At 40.4% G+C, this 18,016-nt stretch overlaps 1 protein-coding gene across 8 annotated transcripts in view; it reads left to right on the top strand.

Moving 5' to 3' along the window:
* Positions 1 to 15,303, top strand: part of RNF44 (ring finger protein 44) — a 43,774-nt gene extending 28,471 nt beyond the window's left edge. For all 8 annotated transcript variants that reach the window (XM_063447279.1, XM_063447274.1, XM_063447271.1 and 5 more), the window contains 9 exons: positions 106 to 304; positions 2,989 to 3,156; positions 5,228 to 5,395; positions 6,069 to 6,230; positions 6,472 to 6,587; positions 8,142 to 8,229; positions 8,306 to 8,427; positions 8,733 to 8,832; positions 11,155 to 15,303. In XM_063447279.1, coding sequence (XP_063303349.1) covers positions 242 to 304; positions 2,989 to 3,156; positions 5,228 to 5,395; positions 6,069 to 6,230; positions 6,472 to 6,587; positions 8,142 to 8,229; positions 8,306 to 8,427; positions 8,733 to 8,832; positions 11,155 to 11,217 — 1,050 coding nt within the window. In that variant the 5' untranslated portion in view covers positions 106 to 241 and the 3' untranslated portion in view covers positions 11,218 to 15,303. The remainder of the gene's footprint in view (positions 1 to 105; positions 305 to 2,988; positions 3,157 to 5,227; positions 5,396 to 6,068; positions 6,231 to 6,471; positions 6,588 to 8,141; positions 8,230 to 8,305; positions 8,428 to 8,732; positions 8,833 to 11,154) is intronic.
* The last annotated feature ends 2,713 nt before the right edge of the window (positions 15,304 to 18,016 follow it).

Raw genomic sequence — 18,016 nt, 5'->3', positions numbered from 1 at the left:
CAATCAAGCCATTTTCTGATGAGTTTCTCAATGTCTCTTTCCCTCATTCTCTTCTTTCTGTTTTCTTTTTTTATTTCCCTACTCTCTCCTCGATTTACCCCTTAGTCCTCCAGTAAGGCACCAGTGGGGACGCAGGGACAGACCTCAGAGTGTCTTTGGACAGGATGATGGTTTTGTGCGGCCAGCCTTCTTTCCTGTAGATGATCGTAGAGTCTTTGCCCTCAACAGTGCTCCACCACGAATGCTTCATCCCGCTACACACTCCACCCAACAAACACCATTCATGGTTGACCTCCACGAACAGGTAACTTGCGTATTCTCTAAACGTGGTTAGAACATTATGAATGCTTCAGCTTGGTATTGGACCATAATATTGCAGGATTATTTAAATTTTGTACTCCATGAATTGTATGCAGCTTGGTCTAGTATTTGTCTTACCCCTCAGTGGTGCTAAGCTCAAGATACGTTCAATTGCCCAGAGCACCTGCCTTGCAAAGATGACTTGTCACTGAGCTACATTGGGAAGTCTGAACAGACACAAAGTTTGGGCTGGGGAAGAAGGGGAGGGCTTGAATACTGCAGATAAGAACCGCAGCTTTTGCTACTTAAGATGTACAGAAAATCAAAGGAAATGCAGTGCAATTTTTGGGGTGTACTATGATCCCCTTTATCTTCACACTTTAAACCCAATTGCAATGGCAGGTTATCCATGATACTCTAATGCAGAAAGGTGCAAATGAGCGTCCAATTAAAGTTATTCAAACTACAAGTTATCGCAACAAAACACTTATTTTTTTTTTGTGAGAACATAAATATATAGAAAGCTGGGTCACTTTTGGTTTTGGTACCTTTCAGGATATTACATCATGTCAGGCTCTTGATACTCTGCTACCTTACAGATATAGGCATAGATCCTCCCATCCACAATCAACATGGCTAGCCAGTCTCTCACTCTTGTGTGTTTCCCAGCTTATATGATTACCTGCATTTTTTTATTTATTTTTTTTTTTTTTATTTTTTTTTAATGAACTATGCAGACGGAAACAGAACACAAATCGTAAACCTTAATGAAAGCAAAGTAGCATATCATTCAGATAGTAGTGAAAGAATATCTGAATGAAACCTAGAAATTGTGGCAACTAATTTTAAGTAGGAAGTAAAGTCCAACAACATCAGGACATGCATTCAAACATTAACATACTGTATAGTGCAAATTATGTCAAATATTGAAATTTAATGATTAGAGATTTTTGATCAATGTAAGTAGGTAATAGGCAGGACACCAATGAAAAGGTGGTAAATGGTGGCATAGAATATATGGTTGCAAGATGCCTAAATAAGCAGAATTGCTGTAAATATTACACGTTCATACTCTGGCCTTATCTTCAGATAGTGATTAAGGACTTAAGGCAAAGCCTATGGTGATAGACCCTTGTGCAGCTTGTTTTATCTGCAAAAATATTAACACCAGTCCAAGCAATGTCAAGAATGAACATCACTTAAACTGATCTAGGTACAGATACATGTAAAAAGTCATCCAAATGCTTGTCACAAACTAGCTACAATTTTATATTCTACAAGATGACTTTAGTCTAAACCCACATGTTAGCTGGAAAGTCAAGATAGCAGGATGCACAAGATTCCCTTTGGACTTCAGAATATGCCTGAAGTAGTGAGCCTTCGTCTTTAGTTATTTCTCTTATTGTTTTGGTATCCAGTGAAATATTGCATTACAGATTAAACCTCGTAGAAGGCTGAGAACTGAAGAAAACTTCCATTGGCAATTTAAAATACCTGCAATACCCAATATTAATATTGCATGCAGAATATGAGTGTCAACTTTATTGCAGTAATTAAGTTATAATGTTCCTCCTGACAAACTTACAACAAGTGAGACCCAGGGAAATTCAAGTCTTTAACCTCTTAAGAACAAAGCGCTTGCCATCTCTGGCATACATTAAAGGAGTTGCCAAACATAAGGTCCCATATACATCAAATGGCAAAATGCTGGATATAACCTCCAGGAAGAGTCCACGGAGCGATTACATATACAGTCTAAAATTAAATGCTGTACAAATATAACAGGTACTGTATTTACCTGATAGAGAAACAACCTAAGCAGAACAAATAAATTGAACTGACTGCTTAAACTATAGGTTTGCATTGCACCCTATATGCCATTTGTCATGGTCAGTGTGGGACATGGGTACACATAAGGGGCACACCCAGGTAGTCTCCTTATGCAAGTGCTGTTTACAGGGTGGCCTGGCCTCATCTATTCAGTGGACTGCCGTCATTCCCTCAGGGAGAGCATTGGATCAGACCACCAGCAACTTGCATATGTGCAGTCTGCTGGATCTTCAGGGATTAGAGGCTGGGCTTGCAAAAGATTGGCATGGTAAGATTAAAATAAAAAATCTAGGCCTGCTAAATAAGATTCCTTCCAAACTGCTATGAAGGACAGTGGAAAAGGAGTGCCTGATGGAGGGGGACAGGTCTAATTATTCTAGTTTCAGGTAGATTTTTTTGCTGTAAAGGGAGGCTGTAACGCATAATTAAATGCTGCCATTTAATCAGGAAATTAGTGGGGTGTTTTTTCCCCAAATCTAGACAGATACATCTGTCTCCTGTGTACATTGCATTGCTGACAGACTTAAAATATGCACATAATTGACATTGGGCAATTCTGGGCTGCCTAGGTCATGTGTGCCATGGTTGCAACTAGCTCTCGCACACAAGTGCCCATAACTCGTAACTGTGCAGTGTTTTAATCTGAAAGGAGAAGGCACTGGCAGGGACTTTATTTATTTGAAGTATAACTTTCACAACTTGGTTCACACACATTTTAAAAAGTCAGGCAAGATATTTTTTTTTTTTTTTAGGTTTGAGGTCATTACTGTTAAATCATTTGACTTGAAAGTTTGTCTTGCATTATGTCACAAAATAAAACTGTAACCGGAGTTGTTTCCCCCTTTCTCTATTTGTTAGGTGCACCAGGGACCTGTCCCTCTATCCTATACTGTTACAACAGTAACCACCCAAGGCTTCCCATTGCACACCGGGCAGCACATCCCAGGGTGTAGTACCCAGCAACTGCCAGCATGTTCAGTCATGTTCAGTGGGCAGCACTACCCTCTCTGCTGCCTGCCTCCTCCGGTGAGTGGGATCTGAAAGGGCTTAATGTACAATGTGGTAAAGTAACATCTATTTACCATGGCAACAAATGTTTTCAGCCTGATGTTGCTTTTTATCTTCCTATCTTTTTATAAATGTCATAAAGGGAAACCTGAATTTCTTTGGTTAGAAGGGTTCTTTTGGTTTTGTGTGTGGGTTTTTAACCCCTTAAGGACACATGACGTGTGTGACACGTCATGATTCCATTTTATTCCAGAAGTTTGGTCCTTATGGGGTTAAAATAGTGCTTTTTTTTTTTTCTCCGCAACAAATAAGTTTGGTTTTCAAGTTCTCATAATTCCCACAATAACACTAGTTAGTGGCCATGTTTTGGTGATCACAAAACACTTCACTTGTATGGGGCCTCCTGGTCTTTCAGATGACCTTATGCTAATGAACTTCCTATATTTAATTTGACAGCGTATTTTACTGCTCTGCACATGTATATAAATTGTATTAACCATATGCACTACATAAATGTGACACAGAAGCTGTGGTTGGAGTTTGGTTTGTGGGTAAATGCTGAACTGTAAAGAGTTAACGATTCCGACTTCCTAGACTTGTACTGGTTGGCTTGGGAAGCCACTAAATTGGCGTGCAAGAGGTACCCTGACTGGGGAGATTTCGATGTACAGCAAGGGGTGAATTGGACATAGTAATATAAAAGCCTATGGGTCTAGATTTTGGTGAACTGATAATTGGTCTCCAGGTATGAGCAGTAGTCTAACCAATAGCTTGTGTGAAATGAGACTATTCATGTAGTCTCTGTAAAGGGTACTTTTCTCGGCAAAGCCTTGGTGTGTAGCCTTCTTTTGAGCTTAATTAAGTTTAGGTTTTTAACCCTTGCATTGTAACTAGAATGTCTGGTTCTGATTCCTGCTTCATTGGACAAGGGGTAGGTGGCATCATTCAGCACTCTAGGTGTAAACTAAATCTCACCTAATCCTTTGCCAACACCTCTGGAGTGCCAAAGTTTGCTTACCCCCTTCCTTAGACTAATTATAACTTACATACACAGGTGGGCAGAGCCTGCCTGACTGCCATGTTGGAAGTCTGCAGTTAGTAGATTTTCTGCTTAAATTTAATAATTCCTGAGGAGCTCTTTTTTACACAAGGACTGCAAACACAAACTAAAGTATACTAGTATATATGTATACACTCACTGACAGGTGGAAGCGGATTCCGAAGTTTGATGCTGTTTGGGCTTGTCTGCTCCTTAGTCCAGAGTTGCTACCGAACCTGTGGCTTGGACACACTGCTTTTAGTTGTGATCCAAATGGAAGAAAAATATCCAGGCACACCTGAGGTTTCTTCTAAAAGGCAGTTGTTTTGTTTTTTTTTTTTTTAATTTGAAACAAGGAAGTGGAGACAATGTTTCGTCTCCTGTCTGAGCCTTTATTTAGTTGATACAAGCATCTGGTCTCCTGCCTCCCATTTGGATCAGTGGGGGTTATATTTGTCCCCCAAAGAGGAAGCAGTTTGTGTCTGAGCTATAGCTGGGTTGGCTCAGTGACTGATCAGAGTAAAGCTGACCACTTACCCTTTGGAGACTAAATGTCAAGGGAGTGGGAAGTCTCGGAGATCTGTGCTGGGCAAAGCAGCCATTTTCCAGACAAACGTAAGGGACCTGCACAGATCTGGGGTGCACAGCATGCTAGAGTATTAGAAATTGCTTACACACAGTATGGGCTTACGAATGCGAGTGTACAAAGATCAAACCCCCTCCTTGTAAATGATCTCTTGTATAAGGGCAAAATGTATCTTGATTGAAGCTGGGATGTTTCTGGTTTCATATTTTAAGATAAGAAGTGCATTACAAACTTTCAACTTGTGTAGATGGAGTTTTTTTTAACTTGACTATTTTTTCTTAATGTTCCTAAAAAAAATATTTTACACTCCCTTTCTCTTTTTCTGGGTTGATGAATTTACTCAACTGTGTCAGTGTCTGGCCAATTTGTCTGCTTAATAATGTTTGAATAAATACTGCATGTTTCTTTTGTTGCATATTGCTGCCCCTTTCACAAAGTGCTATAAAATCCTTTTTCCGTTACAGTTGATTCCGGGGTGCACCATGCAGCAGCTTCCTGTTACGTACCAGCCATTTCCCCCTCTACTCTCGGGGGAGCATTACATCTTACACCCGCACCCACCAATGGCTCCGCAGCAGCCACCTCCTCTGGCTTCTCTAGCGCCATTTGTTACCGTGCAGCCGCAGAGAATGGTAAGTATATATGGACATTTTCACTCTTTAATGTGAATTGAGAGTACCGGCATTGGTAAAACATCTGACTAGACTTCCAAATGTAAGCTTTATTCCTGCCAAATTAGGCAGTACATATCCTTTTTGTCATTCCATCTAACTTTACAATCTTTAGATTTGTCGACCTGCCAAATGTCTGGATGTATTGAATGATCTCCAGTACTTGGTTCTAAAAGCTGGCACTTAAACCTTATGAATTGATGCTTGTTTAGATCTACTGTCTGATTTTTGTTTTAGCCTCCTTGTAGAAAATGCAAATTCTCAAATTTGAACAGAGCATGATTTATTTACTTTTTTGGGAGTTTTGTTTTTTGTGGCTTTGCTTCCTTTATTGAATGGACAAAATTACTTGTTTAAATATTTATATTTTTCAAAACAACCACTAATTGTCATATTTGTGAATGATTGATTGGTTTCCTACAATTCAGATACTTGCATCTTTAAGATTGGCTTGTTTGAAAAGTGTACATATGGTGACGAACCTGCATGGCAAAAAGGCACCAGATTGTTTCCAGCATTATCCTTTCCAATATATGTAAAGCAATAGGTTTGATGAAGGCAAACACTTGCCTCAAAAAATAGTCTTTGAGTGTCCTTTCTAACATTTGCTCTTCCACTTTTCTTGTTACTATAGCCACTGCAGAGGATAGACAATGAGTTAGATCTTCGAGGGGACCAACATCACATGGGCAACTTCCCATTCCACCACTCCCACCCTGTGCCTGCACTGTCCCACTCAATGCCCATGCATTACCTCTCCCATGATGCACTGCACCAGGAGCTTTCCTTTCCAGTGGTAAGTCAAACGCTTCTGAGAAACTGTAGCATTGAACAATTATGCGTTATAACTTATGCTGTAAAATGTTTGTTTAAAAAAAAAAAAAAAATTGAAGCTATATAAATAAGAAATCTACACCTTAACACTGAGCTGAGCAATCGAGAATGAGTGAATGGAGCTACCAATTTCTCCCCTTTCCTATGGCCTAAAGGAAAAAGATTCTGTATTTTTATTTTACTAATTTCCTTCTTTCTTGCAGCCATATGCCCATCTGATGCCACGGCGACTGAATGCCCAGCGATATCGTCTTCAGCAGCCACTGCCACCTCCCCCGCTGCCTCCTTCATATTACCCAAGTTTTCTGCCCTACTTCCTGTGAGTTACATATTTCATGCCTGTTATAGCCTGACCTTTATTTCCTCTGTACTGTTCTTGCATCCCTTTCACCTTCCATTATTCAGTTAAATGTTTATTTACTAAAGTGGGAATTGTCAGGAGTTTAAAGGAACACTATAGCGTTGGGAATAAAAATATGTATTCCTAACGCTATAGAGCCCCCTAGTCAAAATTTTCATGACTAGGGCCCTGTTCCGTGGCAATTATATGGTTAATTAACCATTTATTTGTGTACCTTAGTTCAGCCCCGGGCTCTCTCGGCGATGGTGACCTCTCCTCCATCGACGTCAGCTCCCGAGTGGAGCTGCATGCGCAGCCAGGGGCGCACACACACAAACCTGCCCATAGGAAAGCATTACTCAAAGCTTTCCTATGGGGATCTTTTTTGATGCTGGACTCAGCGAAGGGTGTCCAGCGTCTGAGTGCGATTTACTCTGTGTAAATTGCAACGGTGGCCTCTAGTGGCTGTCGGAGATTTCTCTGAAACTATTTTCAGCTGCAGGATTAAAAATAGGGGGGGACAGCACCCAGACTACTTCATTGAGCTTAAATGGTCTGGATGCGTATAGTGGTCCTTTAAAGTGAATTTCAAATTTGAGAACTAAATGGCTGAAGTGGGAAAGCCTCCAAATCTGACATTACTCAAGAAACCAAAGTGGCTGAACTGGAAGCACAGCAAAGTGAATTTTGCATCTGAGGCAGTGGTGCCCAACCTTATTTCACTTGCATACCTCTTCGCAGCAGTTTCCATAAGTTGTACCCCATCATATTGGCGAAATGTTTATTAATATAGTTGCTGTTATTTCAAATATATATTCTCGTCTGCCCTAGCTCTCAGTTTAGTAGATAAATCCCAATGACTACATGTATATTTTTATGTATTCATTGGGATAGTCTAAAGCAGTCACTTCACAGATAACAGAGAAGCCTCTGTTTCTAGTCTTTCAGGGAATCAGTCCCCTCCTCCTGTGCCTGCTGATCTTGTAGTATGGCCAATCTGCAGACCTGCAGGTGGAGGATCTTCAGTTTCCTCTAACTGGACTGACGGGAAGTACTCAGTGAGCACTTCCTGTCAGTCTGGGTACAGGAAATTGAAGATACTCTACCTGTGGCTCCACCAAATTACAAGTTCTGCTGAAACAGGAGGGGGGGACTGAGACACTCAGTGGGGATAAATGCTACAAGAACAGACTGGCAGGAGGAAAATCCTTCTCCCTCCTATCAGTCACCTGACAATTGCGCTCCTGACCAATTATTTGCTGCAAATGTTGGAAGGCAGGCACGCTAAATTAGAAAGTGCCTACTACTTCGATACTCAGTGAAGCTAACCGAAATAGGCAATGAATCTCCCCAGCTGTTTGGACAGTTGGGGAGGGGTTTGTATTATGAAATATAAGTGCTAATTTCACAATGAAACTGGCACTTTTTATAAATGGGGATTTTAAAGGGATGCTCTATGGTTGTGAAATGCTTCTTTAAGGTCACTCTAGCGTTGATATAGGCATCTTTAAAATGTATTTACTCTCTTCACAGTTCTATGCTTCCTGTGTCTCCCACCTCTGTTGGCCCAGCCATAAGCCTAGATTTGGATGTGGATGATGTGGAAATGGAAAACTACGAGGTATGGTGCAGAGGTTATAGATTAAGTTTGCAATGGTGTAGCTCTTTTCCATTTGTAATATAACATTTCTATGCAGGCATTGCTGAATTTAGCAGAGCGACTGGGAGAAGCAAAACCACGGGGACTCACTAAAGCCCACATTGAGCAGCTTCCTTCTTATCGCTTCAACCCAGAGAGCCACCAATCTGAGCAGACACTGTGAGTCGCCATACTTCATGGAAACATACTTTTATTCAGTCTTGGAATGGCATTTTAGTGGGATGCTAATAATACTAGGAGCTAGTGTTTTTGTCATGCTCAGCTGGAAAGAACGTTTCCTTCAGTAAACAAATAGTTCTAAACGCATTGAGAGATTTAATTCGAAGTATTCATGTATTTTATGAAGGAATTATTTATATTATAGATAATAACTTCTACACTTGGTTTTCCTTTGCTAAATGTGGCAGGAGTTTCTGTGTCTTGGCTGTTTCAGTAGCCGTATTTATGAATCTTTATCTCTGCAGCTGCGTGGTATGCTTCAGTGACTTTGAGAGCCGACAACTCCTTAGAGTTTTACCCTGTAATCATGAGTTCCATGCAAAGTGTGTTGATAAGTGGCTTAAGGTAAGTGTGTTTTTGTTTTTTTTCCTTGTTGACTGGACTTGGAACCATATTTTCCTTATGGAAACCTTTAAATATGTCTAGTATGTTGAAGGCACTGCAAAAAGCTGCAATAAAATGCATTCTGATTGGTGTAAAACTGGGCATGCATCTAAGTGGATTAGGCAAGACAGGGAAATGACTGCACCAGCCAGGTGGTATTTTGTGACATGCAGATATTTTTTTTTTCTTTACTTTATGAAAATGGTGCACTGTAACATGAGTTTGGTTGTTTCAAAGGTGATTCATTTATTTGGATTTATGCAGAACTGTTGGAAACAGTCTATTTGGTTATGCTGCCTTAAATCATAAGGTATTCAATTTACCAGTTTAAAGGACCACTATAGGCACCCAGACCACTTCAGCTCAATGAAGTGGTCTGGGTGCCAGGTCACTCTAGTTTTAACTCTGCAGCTAAAAACATAGCAGTTTCAGAGAAACTGTTTACACTAGGGTTAAACCAGCCTCTAGTGGCTGTCTCACTGACAGCCGCTAGCGGCGTTTTGCGCTTCTCACTTTGAAAAACCGTGATAAGACGCTGGACCGTCCATAGGAAAGCTGGACGTCGGCAGAGGGAGGAGAGTTCCCCAGCCGGAGAGAGCCTGGCACTGGAGAAAGGAATGTGTTTTACTCCTTCAGCCCAGCGGGATTGGGACCCTGAGGGTGGGGGGACCTAAAGACCCTATAGTGTTTTCCTGGCACTATAGTGGTCCTTTAAGGCTAACCAATTTTATCCTCTACTATACAGGAATCAACTAATTTGTAACAATTCTAAATGGCTCTTTGCAGCATTTGTTTCAAATGCATCTTTTACAGCTGCCCACAACATCTGCATTATTATTGCAATTTATATAGCGCCAATAGATTCCGTAGCACTTTAAAATATTATGAGGGGATGTAACTATAAATAGGACAATTACAAGAAAACTTACATGAACAATAGGTTTAAGAGGACCCTGCTCAAACAAGCTTACAGTCTATAGGAGGTGGGGTTTAAGACACATTAGAACAGGAAATTTTAATCAAATAGGGTCAGAGTGAAGCGGAGAATAAAGTGCTGCCCTATAGGAGAGAGAGCAAGAGACAGGTATGTGAGGTAGAGGTTACTCTAGGAGACCATAAGCTTTCCTAAAGAGATGTGTTTTAAGGCACTTCTTAAAGGATTGAAGACTAGGGGAGAGTCTGATTTGGGGTAGGCAGGCTATTCCATAGGAAAGGAGCCACCCGCAAGAAGTCCTGCAAGCGCGAGTTGGCCGTACGGGTGCGGTCAGGAGGTGGTAATGGGTGGAGGGAATGAGGAGGGGCATACCTATAAATCTATGAAGAGATATAAGAGGGGCTAGACCTGTTCAGTGCTTTATAGGTATGGGTTAGCACTCTGAATTGACTTCTATAGGATACAGAGAGCCAATGTAAGGACTGGCAGAGGGGTGAGGTGTGAGAGGACAGACTAGAGAGGAAAATCAGTCTGGCGGCAGCATTCATTACAGACTGTAGTGGGGCAATACGGCTATTGGGAAGACCAATCAGGAGAGGGTTACAGTAATCCAATGCGTGAAATTACAAGAGCATGGACAAGCTCCTTGGTAGCATCTTGTGTAAGGGGCAGATGTGGGCTATGTTAAGTTGGAATCTACAGGATTTGGCAACATAGTGGATGTGAGGCTCAAAGGTGAAGCCAGAGTAAAGTATGAATCCAAGACCGCGTGCTTGCAAGAATGGATATTATGTGGATAACACTGACTTTAAGGTAGAGCGAAAGAGGAGGATCAGTATTAGGAGGAGGAAAGACAAGGAGCTCAGTTTTAGAGAGATTGAGTTTCAGAAAGCAGGAGGACATCCAGTCAAGAGATGGAGGAAAGGCAAGCAGTGACACGTTGCAGGATGGCAGGGGAGAGGTGAGATATATTTGGGTGTCATCACCGTACAGGTGGTAGTGGAATCCAAAAGAGGCTATAAAAATAAAAAGCAAGAGTGATTTAATTGTCTTGCTTGAAGATTATGATTAACTGTAGATATTAGACAGTACAGCAGTATTTTCCAAAATGTAAATAGAGGATGTGCATGTCAATATTTTGTTTATTTGACCTATAAACCTTTCTATGAATCTCAATCCAGTCCGAACTGGACATGCATTTAAGGGTATAACTTAAACAAGCTGTTCAGATGTTGTATGGGTTATTTATACATTATCTGCACATGTTTGGTAATTGGAGTGCAAAAACATGTAATATTCAGTTATAAGTTACGAATATAGATAACTGGTTTTTATTTTCCCCTCTGCAGTCAAACCGCACATGTCCCATATGCCGGGCTGATGCCTCTGAAGCTCACAGAGATGGCGAGTGAAGATTGAGCGTTTTCCCCTCGCCTCCTGCCGGTGCACAAACCCAGAGGGATAAACACAAAATAAACCAGCCTCCTTGTCTGACTCGGATGCTTCAGCTTTCCTCTCCATCTGCACCTGTCCTTCCGGCGAGGACACAGCAGTATTGGAACTGGAGGTGGTGTCGAGTCACATTCAATGTTCTCCATATTAATACCTCTGCACCTCTGTACTTCCCACCATGCCCACAGGTTGTCACACTAGTGGGCTTAGGAAGTGATTTCAGCTGTGTTGGAGATGTAAATGGATGGGATTCTTTCGCCCCCTTCCTTTATATTTTTTTCGAGGGTAGCTGAGGCTTACAAGAAAAAGACTGGGTCATTATGGCCAGTGCTAGCCCCAAAGGGTTTTGAGGCATTACCAGGGACACCCTGTTTTTAAAACTTCTGCTGCCAAGCCCTTTTAGTTGAGGGAAATTTCACCGCTGCTTTATTTTCTTAAATGTTTGCACTGGAGCCCTAATTGGGGACATTTTTTAATTTCTTTTAATTTTAATGTCTCTTAGGTCATTTCCTAAACCTTGAATCCCTTCCCTAATTACTTTTTTTTTTTTTTAATCTTGGCATTAGATTGCCCTGTCTTTTAATTATGTAGCCAACCTTCAGCATAGACATGTTTGTGTCTTTTTTTTTATTTTTTTTTGTGATTTCCCAATCCATTCCAGCTTTTGTGGAAATGCAGGAGAAGCCTTTGGATCTATATACATCAATTCTTTTGGGAGAGCCGCAATTGGTGGTTTTAATATTTCGGTGTTTGAATTCAGATATGAATTCACTTTAGTTTGGGTTATCAATTTAGGAGAGGAAATCAAATGAAATACAGGTGCTCTTTACATGAGGTACAGTATCCTCCAGCGATCTCTACCAGGTGGCAAATGTGAGTGGAAGCCACTGTATCCTTCCCATTTCCATCAGTTAATTCATTCCTCTCTGTGCCCATACTCTAAACTGAGACTGGTTTAGACAAACGCATTGCTAGGAGCAACCCATTAAGTAAACAATGGTGCTTTAAATTCTCCTTTTTACAAAGTGATGTATGAAAATGTAGTTGCAGTTATGCCTTGCAAATTATCCCTAGTTTCACACTTTTAATGAACAAACTGTCAAGTTAATTGTTTTAAGACCCAAAGATGGGTCATTGTCTCCTAACATGCTTTGTGCTCATTAGTTGTGTATAATCCCTGTATCAAGAGCCCTGGTAATGCCTCTGCAATATATTTTGTTAGGCAGCAGGTTCTCACACTTGCAGGTTGGTGTGAGCACAGGGTACTGTAGCACACCAAGTTATGTACTGTGAGCGTGATGCACTTGGTATCCGCATTATCCCATAATGGTCCCTGTGTGTACTACACACAGGAACTTGGGTGAGCGGCTGCCTTATTTATCAACTTGTTTAGTTTGAATTTGCATGATAGGACAGCAATGAAAACCACACGAGCCAATCAACCATTTCCGGTCTGTGTGCGCATTTAACGGTCAGGCAGAAAGACTACGTCTTTATGTTTCACAATATGCATGTCTGAGCAGCTTGGAATATGGTATCTGCTAACCTTTGGCCGTCTGTGGAGTGACGTGAGGGGGGAGGGTGGGAATGGGATAAGCATTATATAGGGGTATGTATCATGCTGAGCTGATTCCTGCTGTGCACTTGTTTGCCAAGCAGAAGGCACCTGAACTGTTTGTAGGGATATATGAATGTCTTGTTGCCTGTTAAGGTCACACTCGGGCAGGGATTGTTTGCATTGGGTTTAAGTTTTCAAATGTTATTTACAGTGAGGCCCACAACACCCAAGGATAATAACAATGTAAAATGCCTCTACATATGACTGCTCCTGCTTTAACGATTTGTTTATCTAATCACTTATTTTTTTACACCTACCAATGCCTAGGTCTCCTTTAAAATAAAGATTGGTAGTGTGCAGGTATCGCATGGTCTAATCTTCCCGGTCAATGGAGCACTTGTAGTTAAAGGGACCCAACATTAACTTTATCATTCAGTTTAAATGTAAAATGGTTTTGGAGCAATGCATGTCAGATTTCATAAAGGTAACTCTTGACAAGTTCATATAGTTTATGTTGGCAAACTGAATGTTACTACTCGATGTGGTTCTTAGAAAAATAAGATAGATCTCTCTTTCATTCCCAGTTTAGGATCCCATTCACTTTTTTCTTTTTCCTCACTAAAAAAATAAAATACTCTGCTCTCAAATATTTAAAAGTTGAGTGCCATGGCATTTTATAAACAGAAACTATAGGGGGTAAAGAGGTTGCCTGATTGATTTGGCAAGGTTTCCTAGATACCAGGGAAACTTTAACTGACCTTTCAAATTATCAAATCTGACAAATCTATTGCTCCAAGATTATTTGACCACCTGGTTACTCTACTAAATATATGGTAGTGTCCATTTTAAGTTATAGGACTTGGTGTGACAATTTTCTGCTTGCTAATCCTCAGATAGGGGCAGTGGACTAGTGTTGGATTCAGTCAGATGTAAGACATCAACGTAACAAAAAGTCTTTGTGTAGATGCAATAGTTCCCCTTTTAATAGATGGTAAAGAGGCTAGCCGATGTCTAGGTCTCACTCCACTGACTTCGCTGTTCTCACTGGAGAGTGTAGGGCATGTTGGTCATCCAATGTCTGTTGCGTTATAATGCACTGGAAGCACAGCTATATTTTATATGAAGTCAGAAGTGTTGAAGTGTCCATTCAAGCATGGAAAGATATCCCTCTTTCACAATGTTGTGGCTTTTTTTTTTTTGTGTGTAGGTTTCCCCTGTAATCTGATTTAGGGTGGATAGTCTCCAATGGAACACATTCAATGCTGTTTACCTTGAGCATTCTTTCATTTATTCATCACCCCAATATTGCTTTTCTGTAACACAGCAGTTAGTCAGGGCACAGGGTTTTAAGCCATACTCAAACAGCAAAAACTGTAGAGAATTTTTAAATGTTCCACATGCTGGAGCGCGATTGTATCTTTGCCATCATCCCCATTCCCTCAAACTAATAAAATGGTCACTGCTCCCTGAACAAAATTTTATTTTTTAAAACAGCTGTCACAAAAGGAGATTGATGTAGGCAGCACTGTCTGCAGCAGAAACGGAATACAGCACACAAATTACCAAAGGTCTTACTGTGTAAATAGTTCAATATCAATACAATTTATCACCAAACTCCGACTAGACAAAGGCGGCCACCTGCTGCCAGTCAGTTAAATCACTTAGCTGCTGCAGATGTTGACAAACCTTTTTACTACACAAAATAAGGCTGCCTCCAACAGACAAGGGGTTATAAATTCATCCCTGCTCCACTTGCTAGAGTACATCTTGTTCTTCCACTAATCGTGATAGGAACCCTGCAATCATAGCTTGAGGGCTGCTGTATGCTTAACGGAAGCACTTAATCACCTCATCAATTGAAGTACAACTCATTGATTTAGGATGTCTGCTGCATACTTATTTTCTGCTCTATACCCCTATGGTGGGATACAATGAACTGTTTACTGTATCATTCTAACCTCCCGGACCCCATACTCGCACTGGGCTGACTTTTCAATTATTCCCTCCCACTAACATTCCTGCCCCCAGAGTTGTGGCTTCCCTTACTCAGGGTCCCGGAGGTGTCTTCTGTGTTAGAACTTGTATATCTATATGTGTATGCATATATAGATATATCTCTATATATAAACTTTTTATTTTTGGCTTTTGGTACTTGCACATTTACTGGTTACCTCATTTCCCATGTATGTATTTGAAGAAAAATGCTAATATATAGAAAATGGTTCTTGAAGCTATCAAGTGTGTTTTTGGTTTTTATTTTTTTCATTCCATTGGAATAATATTGGTTTGTAGCATTTAACATAACTAGTAATATTGTATTATATATGTGTATACTGATTGAAATTTTTAACAGATTTGTACTTTTTTTAAAATGAAAGTTGCTAGTTTTGCTTGACCTGGTAGTGCAATCATTTATTTTTTTTTTAATGTTGTGGCTGAATTGAGAGGGTTCTTCACTAATAAATGTACAAGGACAATATCTACTCCACCTTTTTGTCTGTTATTTGATCCTACTATTAAACTGCCCCATGCAGTCGGTGTTTAACTAATATGCCGATGCAAAGTCCTCACTGCGGCCAAATTCTCCTTCAAAGATTTCCCTCTATCTGGGAAAATCTGGGCTGAGGGAGAACTTTGGTATGGGGGGGCTTTCACGAAGTCACTGTTGGTCTTGTCACCAGCATGCAAGGAGTTGAATAAAAGCAGAGTATTTTTATGCTCGGAACGAACACTGGACTTTAAGAATTTTCTGTGCTTGGAGTATATATTTCACTGAGAAATGCTGCACATAAACAAAGTACTATGACCACTTTGAATCACAAGAACTTTAACAAATGGGTGTGAGAAGTCTGAAAGAAACTTATGACACTATATACTAAAACACTGAACTGAGAGCCTCCATCCTGGCCCAGGTCAGTCTTCATGATTTCTTTCAAACTCTAATGGTATTGATGAGCAAGAATACTAGGCCAACCCAGCCAATCAATGCCATCCACCTTTTTACAAAAGTGACATTTCATGATTGTAATAGTTCCTCTGCCAAGTGGCAGTAGTAAGACATCTGGTCTGTTAAAAACACTCTAGGTATGTTGCAGTGGGTCTTTTTTTTTTTTTTAAGAAATATCAATGTAACCTTTTGACTTGGGTCATAACTGGCTATTGCTTTCCAATATCATCCAGAGTGCTATTTATTGCTCTTCTAGATGCATGGAGTACGGTTTCTTAACTAAACTACAGTAACTGGATCAGGTTTTTAGTTTTCTGCAGTTGCATCAAGGAGTAACATTGCAAGGATCAAGGTCCAAATTTCCCTCTTGTGAAGTGATTTGGTACACTAAGAGCTATAGACTAAGTATGGGGCGACGTAACTCAAAGTATAAAAGATCTGGACCATCCTGGAAGTTGCAGCCACTTACCAAATGAGCCAATATTTGAAGATCTTTTTAAGGTGATGAGAAAAACATGGCTGGTGGATACATTTCTTAGAGAAATTCATATTTTTCATCCTGTAGGAAAAATGGCAGGGCTGTGGTTGCAAGACCTCCATAGTCCTTGATAAAGTAAACGTAGGGTTAGTAGCACTTCTAGTTGGTGTGAATTTACTTCAAAGGAACACAAAGCCTCATAACAACTATAGTGGCATTGTGGATATTTGGAAGATGTGCAGTGTTTGTGCTGGAATAGTATTGGAAGGAAATATTTTTATAACTGAGGAAAAGGTTTTAGGATACTGTGGGAAAACTTCCAAATCCTAGGTGAGAGCACAAAAAGCAAATGTGAAAAAAATATATAAAACTACATAATTAGTGTATCTACTAAAGATGTTTCTATAGAAAATTAATCTAATACAAGACCAGAACCTTGTAACAGTTTATTTTCTACCCAAGAGCTATGACTCTTAATATAACAGTAAACCTTTAATGAACACTCCAAATACTGACCTATTGCAAGCTCCAGTGGTTAGTGTCCATTATTTGATGTAATCAAAATACTTCAGAACAGTTTACCTTACCTGGGGTCCACTACAACTCAAGTCTTAAAGGGACACTCCAGGCACCAATACAACTTTAACCGCATTAAGGACCAAACTTCTGGAATAAAAGGAAATCATGACGTGTCATGTGTCCTTAAGGGGTTAAAGTGATACTTTAGTGCTAGGAATAGAAAGCTATATTTCCCCACCCTCCTGCAGTGGTAAAGGGTTTATCTGCCCCCCAGCTCCTATTTCCCTCTGCTCTGTTGCAGATCCGCCTTAGTTACTGACATGGGATGCACGTGTGGCAAGGGCTGGGTGCACATTAGGCCCTCCCCCTACGAAAACATTGAATCGATTCTTATGTGGAAATAGACGCTGGATGTCATGCAGAGCATGTCCGTTACCAGACCATAAATTCATTGCCAGCCATTGGAGGCAGACTTCACTTCTTAAATTGGATACCCCTGCAACTACTAAACCAAAACTGCAGTGGCCGGTCTGTGAAGTTGTTTCATAAAACCGCCAACTCGGTCAGTAACCAAACCTTGCCTCCAAGAGCTTGGTTTTAGTTAATTAGGGTAATCTGAGTTATATTATACATAAGCTGTTTAGCAGGTGGCTGACTATCAATTTACAGCAGATGTTTCAACTCCCACTGGACACATCCAGAATCTCACTTAACAGGTGATGTCTGTCTTCCTCCTCCTTACCTCTGGATCTAGATAGGGCAGTGTTCAAAAACAGATTCTCCATCCTAATTGCATGGACAGTGAAAATTACGCTGGTAGAGCGGCAGGATCCCTGACACTAACTTACCCAGCTACCGGCAGCCAGTTCAAGGTATGTAGTGTTATGACATCAGATGTAAAGTCTGCACAAAATTAATATTGCCATTCAAGATGTGCCGAGTGACAAGCTCACAGAGGCAGTATTACATAGATAAAATGTTTCTCTAGAATTCAAGATCTGGCAGGGGCAGGATCTTGGCACAACAACCATCTCAGGAAGTTTTAAATACATTAAAATTTGCAATGAGAAACCAATGACACACTAGTAATCCCATTACTGACTTGCATCCAGCACTTGTCTAAACACTTTGTTCAAACTCCAAGCATTATTTACCTCTCAAAGAGTCCTAGAATAAGGTTAAAAGCTGTTTACCTTTCAGATTTTTTTTTAATACACTAAATACTGGTAATTGTATCAATAGCAAAGAAATGAAACT

The sequence above is a fragment of the Pelobates fuscus genome, chromosome 3, assembly GCF_036172605.1.
Source record: "Pelobates fuscus isolate aPelFus1 chromosome 3, aPelFus1.pri, whole genome shotgun sequence".
NCBI classification, from domain to species: Eukaryota; Metazoa; Chordata; class Amphibia; order Anura; family Pelobatidae; genus Pelobates; species Pelobates fuscus.
Note: the sequence above shows the minus strand (reverse complement) of the source record. Positions and strands in the feature narration are given on the sequence as shown.